Raw genomic sequence first — 16168 nt, 5'->3', positions numbered from 1 at the left:
GCAATAATAATGATATATCTTTGATTACTCGTCTTTTTTTATCTTAAGAACAAATAAAATGTTTATTTTATTCTAGCCATCAACCATACTACTGATTTGCTGCATATTCTAAATTTTATACTTTTGATTTAGTCGCACCAGTTACGTGTATGGAGTCCGATCCAGCATAGAGAGATGGGTAATCTATATCACCTTCTTACTATTTTACTACTTCAAACATCGTTTGATGCATATAGATTTTCAGGTACGCGTTTTTTTACATGCACATTCTTATTAATTACTTTGTTCACATATTTTCGTCTGTAAGCAAAGAAAAAATTACCTTCCATGGTTTTGAAAACATTGTTTTCTTCTCTTTCAGTGTGCTATATTTTTCTTCATACGTTTTTCCTGTAAATATGTCGCCAAAAAAATGTTAACGAATTATCTTCATTTCTCATTTCTATCAGTTAAATATTTTTGAGGATCAAAAAATTAGTATTGTCATTCATATTTTAAGCCTTTCCGATTGTTATACATAAACATAACACCAAGAAGAACCATTATATTTTTATTCTATTTGTGGCATGATATGACTATTGTTGATTGTTATTTGTGGGTATTCATTCTCAGTTTTTATACATGCTAGGTAGACTACACATAGTCTCTCCCTTCAGTTTATAAGGTTCAGAAAAATAATAAGGTTATTAGTATGGAACTCTAGAGTAGACATACTTTACTAGAAAAATTTTCATTTTCGATTACTGCAAACCTATACATATATAAATTACTGAACGGAGAATATTCTTTCCAGTCATTTGTTAACACGTTTTTAATTTAAATTTATTCACAAACTAAATGCTCAAACTAACAAACCTGCTTTTAAAAAACAAGCTTTGATGCTGAATCGTTAGCCAATCATTCATAAGACGTTAAATACAAGAAAACTACGACTGTTGGTTTACGAACTCCAGTGTTCATTTCGAGGTGACAATATAATTGTTCTAACCAGTTTTTTGTTGTAGTCAATAATTCAACTTCCGCGTAGCAAATGACATCCAATTTTAACGGAACTAATGATTTTTTGTTAGTCTAAGTGAGAGTATAGTTAACAGGGAGAACAGTTCTGTCGTGGAGTACCAAGTTTAGTCGAACCATAAACCAAAAAGCAGTTATTCTTTTTAATAGTGTATGTTGTTTAAAGCAATCGCAAAAATTGTTCAGAGTTCGAATCCGTAGAATTACATGGGCAATAACCATTTGAGTAAAACTTGTTAACAATAAACTTCAAATGAACCTATTTAAACTATTTTAATGGCTGGACGTCTCCAGACTAATACGCACATCTTCTATAGTCTGAAACTGTACAGCTTAAATTTATTCTTTTCGTATACATATGAGCAAGTTGTTTGATACTTTCTCCAATTTGACTATATGCCATGTCATGTCATTTTACACAACCATTCGTCAAAAGTTTGATAAATTATCAGTTATGTAATGATTACTTTCCTTCCTACATTACCTTAATTTAGCTCCGGTTATTAATTAGATTTATTTGATCAACAATCTTATTCAATTTATCAATGTAATTTGATTGAAATATGAAATGTCGATCATTGGATTACAATAGAAACTTATAATTATCGTTCTTGGTGGAGTTTTGTCCTCTAAGCTGCATGGTTTGGTCATGGAGTTTTCATCGTTCTTCTGAACGACATCATCAGCACAAACTTCAGGTAGAAGTGAAATGTTCTAGTTTCTCCACAGAGGACTCACAACTTGTCCTGTCGGCCTCGATCTTGATTAGCCAAAACTCCACCAAAGTCATCCACCTGAGCGATAAATGTTCTCCACCATCTTCAATTTTCGTCCTCCTCAAAGGATTTTGAACCTATAAAGACATGAATCTGTCCGCCACTACTTAGCTAATAAGGTTTTCTCGAATTTGTAATATCAGTTTCAAATGAAAATGACCTCAGAATTATTATTTTATTGGACCATCATATAGTGTTATTGTTGATAAAATCTAAATGAGTTAGCATTTTTGTTGCCGAGAAATTTTATATCGGAATTTTGATCTTAATTTTTTTTAATCTCCCATTTACTATTTCGTTAATACCCTTGCTTCCTAGACTTGACTAGTTACACTTCTGACCCGCCCAGTTGTCCTTGAGCCAATGTAAGCTATGTTCCTGTTAGTTCTCTATCCATACACTTTTCTCGATCTCTCACTTTGAGTCCAGATAGCAGTCGCTAGCCAGCTTCTGGTACTATTATATTTGAAGCATACATGGGCTTGATTACAAACATACTGGACCACATCATACCATGAAATAAAAACCCCAATTATACATAATAAAACCACCGGCGGCTATTAACAGGGCAAGCTTGGAATGATCGATTAGCAATGAAATATTAATAATAAGCAGTTCAGTAATAGGTGATGAGTCAAACGAGAGTTGATGATAAACGGAATATGTAGACATACTAATTCAGTTACTTGGTTATTTATACAACAGGAACATAAGCGATACTAATGATAATAATATTTCGAAAAACAGCTTCAACTTTCGTACTATTCGTCCTGTTAATTTGATTTTAGAATTTATTTCTTTAGTATAATATGTTATGAACTTTAACGATTATTATTATTATTACTATTATTGTTATTATTTTCGTATATTTTAGATCCTCATGACAGTAGTAGTACAACACGTGCACCATTAGTATACCGTCAAACATCACAAAGTCGTTTATTACTTCGACCACAAAAAGAAACAACACTTTGGCTTGGTCTATCTACTCCACCCTTATTATTAAATCCTGTTATCAAACCAGTTATTTCAAATATTAAAACAGATAATACAACAACAAATACAATATCTAATAAAGTCAATTATTATTCTACTCAACTAGTAGGATTATATAGATTGTGTGAAATTGTTTTAAAAGCATATATAGAAAATCCTATTATACCAAATTTAACTTCATTTAGTCTTGATGAACAAGGTAATCCAAATTTTACTACTTGTAATAATTTGACTACAGTCAATTTAACTGGTGGTTCGTTAAGTTCAACAAGAGTTAATCCAAATGAATTATCCATTGTTATAGGAAATGAGCCAATATCACTTAGACAACGTATTCGTGAATTAATGTTACATATATCAGCAAGTTCATGGGATACATCTCAATGTTTTATTATATATGTAAGTGACAAAAAAATATTTTGCTAAAATTCATTTGTTCTACATTTTTAAGAAGACGATTTTGTATTAATAAATTATAAGGTAATTATTATATGTTCTTGTATGTAATTTATGTTGTGTTTTATAACTATTGTTATTATTTTATTTTTCAAGTTACTTGATCGTATTCACAGTCGACCACAATGTGAACTAAGACAGTATTTTGATTTGCTCAGTGAACTTTTACGTCTTACTGATTGTATTCAACCAGCTAGAATTATAGCAGTTATTGATGGATTAGTTGATCAGAAAATTCATCTAAATAAAAATGATAATAAATGGATTTGGGCACCACGTCCTAACGGAAATCGACAATTATGGGCATGGAATGAAGCAGAAATGAAAAATGATATAATTCAATCCGAGAATATAGGTAATGATGATGTTAATCAGAATATCAATAAATACGGACCTCCTGAAGTTCTTGGCCTTTTGGGTAAGTGTTAAAAATCAGTTATTTCATTCACAGATTTCTTAGTAACATGTTAGTTTTCTTTACGTTTTCTAACTTCTACAGACTTTTCAGTATTCGATTCATTAGAATAATAAGATGTTGACAGTATTCATTATTATTAGAAGTTTGTGTTTTCTAACGAGTGACAAAAAAAAAAAAACTAAAAATAGTTTTTATTGATATTTCGCTGTTCAAGTATTGACAATTTTATCAAAGTAACGGTAAACTAGAATTTATGAGAATCTTAGCACAGGTTTGATAACTCAATCAGAGTTCTTCTGGATAAACTAATTCTGTGATGTTGAGTAAATAAATTGATAATAACAGATAGATGTAGATTGTTACATTTGATAGTAGTTTGGATTGTAAAAAAACCATGTTTGTATGAAGAATTTTTATTGTCACGTTTGTGTTGACAGTGCTAGTTTGCAGAAGTGTGGTGTTGAAATCAGGCAAAAGTTTTTCTCCACCCCTCATTTTTATTCAAACAACGCGAATTCCATTTTATGTAAATCATTTTTGTTATAAGATATTCTTTGTGATCTTAAAAGTCTTTCTAAATGATTTCAGTATTATCAAAGTCAATTTTGTGGCCTAATATTGTAATGTCTAGATCTATGGCTAAAGAACTTCCAAATTTTTGAAGCTCTGTCGAATTTCTTGGTTGATTTCCAGAAAATGTTGTCCGATTTTTACTCATTGGGAATCTTTTTCAGAGAGTCTTATCTGACTCTTACACTACAAAATGATATCAATACTTTTGATAGTAGGAATGCTTGTATATAATTAGTTAATAACATGTCTTATCATAAGCAAAGATGGATAGTGGCTAGCAGTGGAACCCAGGACGTGCGTTTCGTCCTGTTTGGGACTCGTCGGGACTGATCAATTTCTGTCTTAAACATCAGTGGGAAGATTCAAGTAAACCAATACCAAGTGAATGTCTTACCATAGTTTCACTTTCGTCAAATCAGTAGTTTGCCTTTATAAATCTTAGGTCAAATGAACCCGTAATTATTTGTTGTGTGTGTTTTTGGAGAGATTGTATGTTGATGAATTAGTCAATTCCACCACCGGTCTTAGCGGAATGGAAGGTTTGTGTATCTCCGTTTGACCGTAGTATCTTGGGGATATATAAGATTTTGGTGTTAGTCTAAACCAAAAGTAGCTCCTTATTTTGAATTTCCGGTTCTTGAAGATATCTGTTTTTATTGAGTTTCATCCGTTTGATTTCAGCGGATTTCTTTTGTTCACTAAGTAAATGTGGTACATTGAATAAGTGTTCAAGTCCTTCATATCATAATCAACTCTGTGCATAATCACTGTTACATCTCTTTTATCCACTTTAGTCATTACAATGTTATGTCATTTTCCAAGTTTTAAAAGAGCTTTATGTCTCCATTTAGTGATAAAATATATGTTTTTGTCATCAAAATATGTAATATTTTTGACTAACACTTTGTGTTTTTTTTCATAATGCTACAGCAAGTTTGATATTCGGTTCTATTTTCTGAACTATTATCCCTTTCTTCACTCATCTTCGTTTTGGAAACATTATGATAAAGTTTCTATTGTACTGTAAATCGATTCTAAATGAATATAAACGTATTAAACGTAGTAAGCTTTGATAGATATCCATCGTTGCTTTTAATTCATGTTTAGTAAAATTTCAAGCTTTATCAGACTGTTGTTAATATACATGATGTATGATTGGTAGCCAGAGTAACTTAACGAGAATGTTCGTTCCACAGGCTTATATTCATAAAAATATGGAAATAACTTAATGTCAGTAAAAACTTTTTTCTCGTTTTTCAACTTATTGGAAAGTATAAAGTTTTAATAATGAATATTACTTACTCAATACCTAGTTTTTTCTAATTTATTCATTGTGAACTTGATTTTAAGCACCTATATGTTAATAATACATCGAATGTTGTGTGACTATTTTTATAAAACAGCGGGATAAATCAATGTCTTTTAATTGTACAATCAGTGAAACTATCTGTTTATTGCAACATAATTGAATCCAGGGTATCAGAGTCTTTTTCTGTTTATCCTATCATCGTATCAAATGAATGAAGCCTCTAGATTTATTTTCAACTTTTGTCTAGTCAATTTTTTTTTTTTAAATATCATATTTAATCATACTTATATTCAATAGTTCTAAATTTCATTGAAACAATTTATGATCAAATTTATGTGGATCATGTAAATGATGAAATAAAGTGTTAGTGATTTAAATGCTTATGCTTATGATAAAATTATTATTTTTCTATAAAATTCAGTCAATTTTTTTCATGGTACACAGTTTAGAGTTTGTATTTTTTTTAAAAAAAAAATAATCAGGACATGAATTTTGGTGTCAATCAATTGACAGTAATATATAACACATAATCTAACCCGAATCTAATATCACTTTGAATTGATACATATCCTTCTCATCATAGTAATAGAATATTAGGAAAATGAACAAATCTATATAGTTAAAATAATAGTGTACTGTGTGTGCTACTGATATAATTAGTATGGATCATCAACCGAAAGTGGGATGAATAACAGCAGAAGGTTGAAACAATTGAAGAGAAAAGAACGAGAACAGAGATGGATTGGTATGGAAACGAAGGAACAACAAAGTCTGAGACAATTGATGAATAATTTGAAAATGAAGTATTTACTATATGGTTCTCAGATTTGACCATGATATTCTATAATGTTGCATTAAAATACATTTAGTTGTTTCTACTTTTGTTTACGTTCGGTACAATAGTCCTAATTGAAAGTAAAACTCTGAAAACACTGAGTACAGTTCGATAATGTAATTTATCAATGCGAAAAAGTATGAAGTAATGTTATGATTTAAGAACTAAATAGTTATAAAGATTGAATGTAATATGCTACCTGTTATCATACATGACCCATGTTACTTACGACCTCAAGCAATAATAAGTTACATAATTCTAAATCACTTCTGGAAAGTTTACAGTTCCCAATATATGGTTAGTAATTTGATTTAGCTATAATGTAAATTTTTGTCTAACCTGTCTCCATTCTAGCTAACTAGTTATTATTTTTCAGAGTAGGCGTTAGTCTCTATAATTTATTTCGGTTTCTTTGTTCTTGTTTCTTTTTCGTCCACTAACTTTCTTCTTTGGAAAAAAAATGTTTTTGTCCTTTCAAAATACATATTATATCATTTTTGGATTTAAAAACCAACGAGAAAATACCAAAGAATTTTTTAATGTGGTTATATAAAAATAGAATACGGTATATATATGCATATATATAGCCTATTCCGTTTATATGTTCATTCTATTTACTTGTTTAATTCTCTGACAACTATGAATACCTTTCAGTGAATGCTAGTTTGGTTCATTCGTCGTAGTGATCATTGAGAATGTGCATAGTTTGATTTGATTGTCAATTATTATTGAATTATAAGTAGTTTAGTTATCAATGATACAAGATATATACTACAGTGTATAGCCTAGTTTAAAACATTTTTTTTAAAAAATTTTAACAATTTTAAGTTGCACTGTTATTGGAATAATAAAATACCATGTGATTACACCTGAATGGATTGTATGGTGAAATATGGGGAGGACATGTGTTTTGATAGGAAATTATTTTACCAAAAACCCATATCTTGGGTTTATAACAGAAAATAACTGAAAAATGAATATTATTTGGATTTAATTCCACTCATGGAATAATATCTACTAAGTAACCATTAAAAATCAAAGTCACTGAATAGATGCATTCCTTAAATATGAGACACTTCAGCATTAAACACGCACAACTCCATACACGCTCGTACCGGGTATCCTCAATTTTTAAACGGATTGCGATATCCTTGTTATTAGACTGGTATTCAGTGAAAATTATCGCCACAAAATCGTTCATATATAAATCATAAGATTTATTTACACTAACGTTTTTTTTGCATAACTGTAACATTTGTTGTTAAATACATCCATTTACAGATGACAGAAATGGCAAACTATATGTAATCTATGATTATTAGTCACTAATGACTAGTAGTATTTCCTCGTAATGGGAATAACCTGTCAATTAAATAGATATCCATTAGAAATGATGCATTGATTAACGTCTGGTTATGGCACATAAAAAAGGACTTTTTTTCATTCTTTAATTGTGCGACATGGAATATCCCGTTTAGTACTTTTCATGTTGTCGACGTTACGAAGTCCTATGTTTCGAATTCAGTGTTGACATACTTGTTTCCACATGTCGACCCCTCTTTGACGATCCTTCTGGGTTATCTATGCAATTTTTAAAATACTCACCTTTCGACTATTAGATGTCAGGTTCGATTTCAGCTCCGCTTACTTTAATCTGACCAACCAGTTATTATTGTTTACTTTTGAACAAAATTTAGCTTTAAGCCACGTAAAATGATTGCGTTTACAGTGAATGTATTTTTGTCCTATCTCTTCAATAATTCTACCTAATTTCATTATTTATTTTGTTTTGCAGAATTTTCCTATTTCTTGGTAAACTGTCACTAATAGACAGTTTTTTTCAAATATAGCATTCATTAGATAAATTGATCTATCCTAATATTTATGCCTCTTTATATCATACTAAAAACACCGATGATTCCCTAAATATTTATTTAAATATTCTTAATATATGTTGTACACGTTATTCTATTTTTAACCTCTTTTTCCACTTATCTATTTGTTATGTATTTGGTTGTAATAAAAGTTAATCCTAGGAATCATTTGTAGGATTTTGTTTTGTATTGATCAAAAACTCTTAGCTTACAAGTGTAATTAGTTTTTCTAAGATCCAAAGTGAAATGTTTACAATTTACTCTCTTAAAAATCAATTTTTTTCGTTCTTCTATAGATTTAATTCATACAGACTATAATCGAGATCCTCGACGTGCTTATCAATATACCAAATTCATTGTTGAATTATCAACTCAGAATACTGCTGTATTAAAATACTTATCAAATTATCCAGAAAAATGGGAACCTATTGTAAAATGGTTAAAATCTCTTATAGAGTCTACATCAGATGAACATTTTAGTCGTAAAAATTCACTTGATTTGCCTTGCTCACATTATCTTAATGACAGCTTAGATAGTCGTAGAGATATGAGAAAAAATGAATCAGAAGGAATTTGTATTGATATTCCGACAGGTTAGTTAAATAAATATTAATTATGTGCATTTGAAAATGAAACTATTTTGCTCTTTAATTCTAACCACCATATATCATATGAAAATTAGATTTAAAATCATGCATTCAATAACAAATCAGAATTATTTCTCTTTATACCTTTTAACGAACTTAATTTTGTCTTTGAACTTCAATTTAAAATTTATTTGTCGTTTTAATTAATTGACCATAAAACCTAATTTGTACATATTATCCATATTACTAGCCGTTCGCTTAACATAACGCATATAAACATGTATCAAACCTTTTAAGGAGCGCTTGAGCTGCTCTGGTGTAATAGTCAATGTTATAAATATTCCTATAAATGTTACGGATTTTTTCTGTGTACAAAATTATTTTAATGCAGTTTCTAGTTTGTTTTTTCTTCTAGTTTTATGTAGATAAAACATTATAAAGTTAATTGTTATGCAAAGTATGTTTTCGTCTATATGTGTCTACATATATCGGTTATTTACTCCATATCTTCATCTCATCAAGCAGGATTAGTGTTTGAAGAGAATTTACCTTGCCTATATCTAGAAATTATCATTAATTTACATTAAAATTATAACTACATTAAAAGATTATTAACTATCAGAATGGGGATTTGTAGCGGTTGAAGTAATTTTAACAGTCGAGTTCATGAGACGATCTAAGCTAGACCACCACTGAAAACTTAGAAGCACTGGACGTCCACCTTGTCCTAGTATTGGACTCCCCAGCAGTGCTCATCCAGGATACTGCATTCTGGACTCGAACCCAGAACCCTCAGCCCCGCGCGCGATTACGGATCGATTGAAGTTAGACATTACCACCGTTGCATGCCGACTCAGTGGTCTAAAGGTCAAGCGTTCACGCGCAAGACTGAAGGCCCTGGGTCCGAATCCCGCGAGTGCGATCGTGGATGCGCGCTGCTGAAGAGTCCACAATAGGACGGAACGACCGTCCACTGCTTCCAGGTTTTTAATGGTGGTCTAACATCAATTGGTTCATGATCTCAATCAAAAACACTCCCTAACAAAACTAAAAAAGCATAATGTGGGCTATCCACTGGAATAACTTAAGATCACTTACGCCTGTTACGCCTTATGGAGGAGCATAGGCCGCTTACCAGCATTCAACTCTGTACTGAGCAATCCTTTCAAGCTGCTATTCATCCTTTTCATGTCTGTTTTCAATTCCCGACTCAGGGTATTTCTTGGCATTCCTCTTTTCCGTTTCCCTTCAGGATTCTAAGTTAGCACTTGCTTTGTGATACAGTCTGGTGATTTCCGCAACGTATGTTCTATCTACCTCCAACGTTTTTCCTGATTTCCTCTTCAGATGGAAGCTGGTCTATCCTCTCCCACAGTAGGCTTTTCCTGATGGTATCCAACCAACGGACATTGAGTATCTTGCGTGGACAATTGTTTATAAATAATAATGCTTTTTTGATGATGGTTGTAGTAGTTCTCCACGTTTCAGATCCGTACATTGGAACTGTCTTGACGTTCGTATTGAAGGTTGTGACTTGGATATTGGTTGAAAGTTGTTTTGAGTTCCATATGTTCTTCAATTATAGGAATGCAGTCCTTACTTTGGCAATCCTCGTCTTTACTTTTCCATCAGATCCTCCTTGTTGATCGATGATGCTGCTGACCAGCTACACGAAACATTCCACATCTTCAGGGGCTTCTCCATCAAGTGTGTTTGGATTTCTGTTCCGCTCATTGTATTTCAGAATCTTGCTTTTTCCTTTGTGTATGTGAGGCCTACTGATGCAGAAACTGCTGCTATATTATCTTGACCTGCATTTGTTGGTGTGTATGGGATAAGAAAGCTGGGTCATCTGCGATGTCCAAATCGTATAGTTGCATCCAACCTGTCCATTTTATTCCGTGCTTCCTGTGAGATGTGGAAGTCTTCCTGATCCAGTGAACCACCAGAAGTATGAGAAAGTAGGAGAATAGGCAGCCTTATCTTACTCTGGTTAATTATTTAAGATACTGTAACAAAATAAATCAGAATTTGTGGCAGGATAAATTTCTATGTCATTAGTCAATAATTATTATCAATTCTTCTGATTGTATATTTAATAATGAGGAAACAAAGACAATTCAGTGAAGATTTTTCTTTTCGACAACCCTATTTACTCAAGCTGTACAATCGTATGTATAGTTAAATAACAAATAAAACTAGTCCGTTGTAAAAATAAGACGTTTACATCATATCATTTGTCAAATAAATATGTTTACTAACCGAAAGATGTTGGAAAGGAATAATAAGATGAAATCAAATGTACTGTCCACTTGAGAAGTATGTGAAGTGTAAAGAGTAAATTTTAAAAAAATGAAGGTAATAATAATACTATGGAGAGCAACTGGAAGGGGATCAAAGAAGCAATCACTTCAACATGCCATGAGGTCCTGGGTCACAAGAAGCACCATCACAAGGAATGGATCACTGTTGATACACTGGATAAGATTCAAGAAAGGAGGAACAAGAAGGCAGCGATCAATACCAGTCGAACAAGAGCAGAAAAAGCCAAGGCACAAACTGAATACACAGAAGTAAACGAACAAGTGAAGAGGAGCATCAGAACCGACAAACGTAAATATGTGGAAGATTTAGCAACGACGGCGGAAAAGGCTGCAAGAGAAGGAAACATGAGACAACTGTATGACACGACAAAGAAACTCTGAAAATCTCCGCAAACCAGAACGACCAGTGAAAAGCAAGGAAGGTGAGGTAATCACCAACATTGAAGAGCAACAAAACAGGTGGGTAGAACACTTCAAAGAACTCTTGAATCGACCAGCTCCACTGAACCCACCCAACATCGAAGCAGCAATCACGGACCTCCCAATCGATGTTGGCCCACCAACAATTGAAGAAATCAGCATGGCCATCAGACAAATCAAGAGTGGCCAAGCAGCAGGACCAGGCAACATCCCAGCAGAGGCACTAAAAGCAGACCTAGCGGCAAGTGCAAGGATACTCCACATTCTCTTCAATGAGATTTGGGATGAGGAACAAGTACCAACAGACTGGAAAGAAGGACTTCTGATCAAAATACCGAAGAAAGGCGATTTCGGCAAGTGTGATAACTACAGGGGCATCACTCGTCTCTCAATACCGGGAAAAGTCTTCAACAGGATATTGTTAAACAGGATGAAGGACTCCGTAGACGCCGAACTTCGTGACCAACAGGCAGGATTCCGCAAGGATAGATCGTGTACAGACCAAATCACAACTCTACGGATCATTGTGGAACAATCAATTGAATGGAATTCATCACTCTACATCAACTTCATTGACTACGAAAAAGCATTTGACAGCGTGGACAGAAAACACTATGGAAGCTTCTTCGACACTACGGCGTACCTCAGAAGATAGTCAATATCATACAGAGTTCTTATGATGAATTACACTACAAAATCGTGCATGGAGGACAGTTGACAAAGTCGTTCGAAGTAAAGACCGGTGTCAGGCAAGGTTGCTTACTCTCACCCTTTCTTTTTCTCCTGGTGATCGACTGGATCATGAAGGCGTCAACGTCTGAAGGGAAGCGTGGGATACAATGGACATCTAGGATGCAGTTGGACGATCTAGACTTCGCAGACGATCTGGCCCTTCTATCCCAAATGCAACAACAAATGCAGGAGAAAACGAACAGTGTGGCAGCAACCTCAGCAGCAGTAGGTCTCAATATACATAAAGGGAAAAACAGGATTCTCCGATACAACACAGAATGCACCAATCCAATCACAATTGACGGAGAAGATTTGAAAGGTGTGAAAACTTTTACGTATTTGGGCAGCATCATTGATGAACAGGGTGGATCTGATGCAGATGTGAAGGCGCGGATCGGCAAAGCAAGAGCAGCATATTTACAACCGAGGAACATCTGGAACTCAAAGCAACTGTCAACCAACACCAAGGTCAGGATTTTCAATACAAATGTCAAGACAGTTCTACTGTATGGGGCAGAAACCTGGAGAACTACGAAAGCCATCATCCAGAGAATACAGGTGTTTATTAACAGTTGTCTACGCAAAATACTTCGGATCCGTTGGCCGGACACTATTAGCAACAATCTACTGTTGGAGAGAACAAACCAGATCCCAGTGGAGGAAGAAATTAGGAAGAAGCGCTGGAAGTGGATAGGACACACATTGAGGAAAGCACTCAACTGCGTCACAAGACAAGCCCTCACACGGAATCCCGAAGGCGAAAGGAAAAGAGGAAGACCAAAGAACACATTACGCCGGGAAATGGAAGTAGACATGAGAAAAATCAACAAGAATTGGATGGAACTAGAAAAGAAGGCCCAGGACAGAGTGGGTTGGAGAATGCTGGTCGGCGGCCTATGCTCCATTGGGAGTAACAGGCTTAAGTAAGTAATAATAACGAATAGTTTAAGTGAAAATGATTAAAAACATCACAAGGATGTAATAAGATAGACTTATTATTATTATTGTTATTATTGTTATCATTATTATTATTAATATTATTATTGTTATTAACATTCAGTGTATTATCTAAGCTTAAGAAACCACGAATACATCATTATTCTTCAACGTTGCTCATAATTCTTGAAATAAATGTGGGAAATATATACACACCTCTCCCCTGTCACATCCTATTTTAATTTTATTTCCCTTTTTGTTATTTATTGAGTAATTTGATATAATAGTTTTTTTCCAACAAAAAAAGAAGTCTTTACTGATTATTTATTCGACTTCATATTATTCATTAAACAAATAGGTTTATCAAATAGTCAAAATGTTGGTTCTCAATTATCAAATAGTTTTATTCAGGCTTCTAGTGAATATGGTGAAAAACCAACTGGTTTTCAACGGACAAAATCAGCTCAGGTTAGATTACATCATACTTTTTGTATTATAATTTTTTTCTGTTTCAAACAATGGTATTACAACTGATAGGCATAATCTCAATTACAATATGTCAATGTATAAAACCTGTAAAGTTAATTCATTAACATTTCTAACCAATTATTTATGGAGTACTTCAATTGATTTGAACATTTTATTTCATTACATCTATTATTGATCAGCAAGGATCATTAGCTCGTCCTATAGTTTTTAATGAACATGTGCAAATCTAGTATAACGGGAACTGGTTTCTCATGCATTCGCTCTTGATAAATATGTTATGATTAAAATCTCTTTTCGAAAACTTCAATCTAATGGAAGGCTATGAAAAATAGTTTAGTGTTCACTGTGCATATCATTCACCTATAAATTTTTAAACTACATGTCTGGAATGTCATGGCTAACTGATTTTTCTTCTAAACATTTTCATATCAAAATTACAACCAATGATATCTACTTGCTTTTAAGATTACTACATGGAATACACTTTTTGCGTATCAAGCGTTAGTTTAGTGGTTGAGCTCAACTCTAAGTCAATATTACCCCGTTTTCAAAACTCATTCCACTTACTGCAATCTGAATTAAAGGGAAATATAAATAGCTGTGATATGTGCGATATATCTTAAAGCCTATTCGCTTTTCGGTTATTGGGTTGAGTTAATTCATACTTAAAACCATAGGTCACTGACTGATAAATCCAAACATTTTGATTTATATTACGAGTAAATTAACTTTGAACATTACAAATATTTCTGTGTCTGTATATCACAATAGTAAAAATTACAGGCATATAATATCAGAACAAACGCTTTTGAATGTGATATACGTTCAACATTCTATGCACGAATGTACTTATATTAAACCTCAAATGTATAAGTGCAGCTTCATTTTTACTTTATTAGGTTTTGTGGATAGTTCTTTTAATGGATCGTTTTCATTTATTGTACAAGACAAAATCAGGTAGAAGGTGAAACATAAAGATCTTTTGGGTCTAAAATGCGTGCTTTTCAAGAGACTTTTAGGTTCTTAATTATCGTCTATTTTTGAACAATTTATTATGTAAACCTTATAAATAATTATCATGTCATTTTTATCTTTTTATTTTTAATCACAACAGAAAACACTAAGTGAAGCAACTCGTTTACTTTTTTCTATGCCACGACCTCAACATATGAGTAGTGATAATCCAGAACTAGAACCTACTGGTTTATCATCACCACTAACATCATTAATGATGACACCATTAATTAGTAATCGTAATGATGATGGTGAAGATGGCGATAACGATGGTAATAGTCAGCAAAATGACAATCTTTTTCTTAAACTGTCTACCTAAATCTATCCTTCTCTTTTCCATTTATTTCCTGTTACATTGCTTTCAAATCCACCATTTCTTATGATGTATCATTTAAATTGACTACGTAATCTAGTATGCTTGTATATGTAATTTTTACATATATGTGTGCTTGTGTTGTTTGTATACATCATGTATGCATAGAAATGTTTAAAACATTATATAAGAATATTACAATTCATAAAGTTATTTGTCTGATTTATATATTTCCTCATTGATTTAACCACTATTTTTTAATTATACAATAACTATTCAATAAAATCTCTTGTCATTAGGTGATTTATTTTCAGCCTATTTTCATTTCTTTTCTTTTCTAAATGTAAATACAACATAGAATAGCATACTAACCACAGTTCATTTTCTCATTTATATTGTTTTTTTTTTTACAATTATCATTAATAAAGTTAAAATCTTGACTTTTTAACATAAAATATTGCATATTTTGTATAAAAATAATTAATGAATAATAAGAAGATAAGAAAACTTATAATGTACTGCTTATTCAATAGAGATCTCTATCAATAATCCATGTCTGTAGTCTAGTCATTTTATTTTGTCTTATTCCCTAATTGATATTCTCATACTAACCCTTTCACATGTCCTACCCAATACATATATATATATATAGACAATGTATTTTGTTTACCTGTGCAAAAGATTAAATTATTGATCTGTTTGTGATTTTCCCTAAGTTATTTACTACTTATTTAGTTTATTAACTCATTTGTCACTTTTTAAAAAAAACACACAATCATAATCAACTTGAGGAACATGATGATTTATTAATTTAAAAAATATTTTTTTCATATTCCAACTATTTATTTATCATAACTAATCAAAATACACAATGATCTTCTGTTTTACATACTACTATATATTTCTCCTTTAGAATTCTTATATATATATATATATATATATATATATATATATATATATATATATATATATATATATATGTCTTTTCCTGTCATTTAAATTTCATTTGTTAGTTGTATGTCATTTCTAAATAGATTTTATAAAAACTTAGTAGTGGGTAAGAATTGGTTGGGTTTGAAATTATCTTTAGCTTTGTAGG

The 16168-nt window shown here is 32.1% G+C and overlaps 1 protein-coding gene across 1 annotated transcript in view; it reads left to right on the top strand.

The window, feature by feature from the left end:
* MS3_00010431 (uncharacterized protein) overlaps positions 1-15075 on the top strand; it is a gene marked incomplete at both ends in the record, with an annotated part of 84184 nt that extends 69109 nt beyond the window's left edge. The window contains 6 exons of the mRNA XM_051218796.1: positions 133-244; positions 2668-3188; positions 3342-3663; positions 8551-8847; positions 13612-13721; positions 14857-15075. Of these exons, the coding sequence (XP_051071933.1) occupies positions 133-244; positions 2668-3188; positions 3342-3663; positions 8551-8847; positions 13612-13721; positions 14857-15075 (1581 nt within the window). The remainder of the gene's footprint in view (positions 1-132; positions 245-2667; positions 3189-3341; positions 3664-8550; positions 8848-13611; positions 13722-14856) is intronic.
* Between the last annotated feature and the right edge of the window lie 1093 nt (positions 15076-16168).

The sequence above is a fragment of the Schistosoma haematobium genome, chromosome ZW, assembly GCF_000699445.3.
Source record: "Schistosoma haematobium chromosome ZW, whole genome shotgun sequence".
Taxonomy (NCBI): Eukaryota; Metazoa; Platyhelminthes; class Trematoda; order Strigeidida; family Schistosomatidae; genus Schistosoma; species Schistosoma haematobium.
Note: the sequence above shows the minus strand (reverse complement) of the source record. Positions and strands in the feature narration are given on the sequence as shown.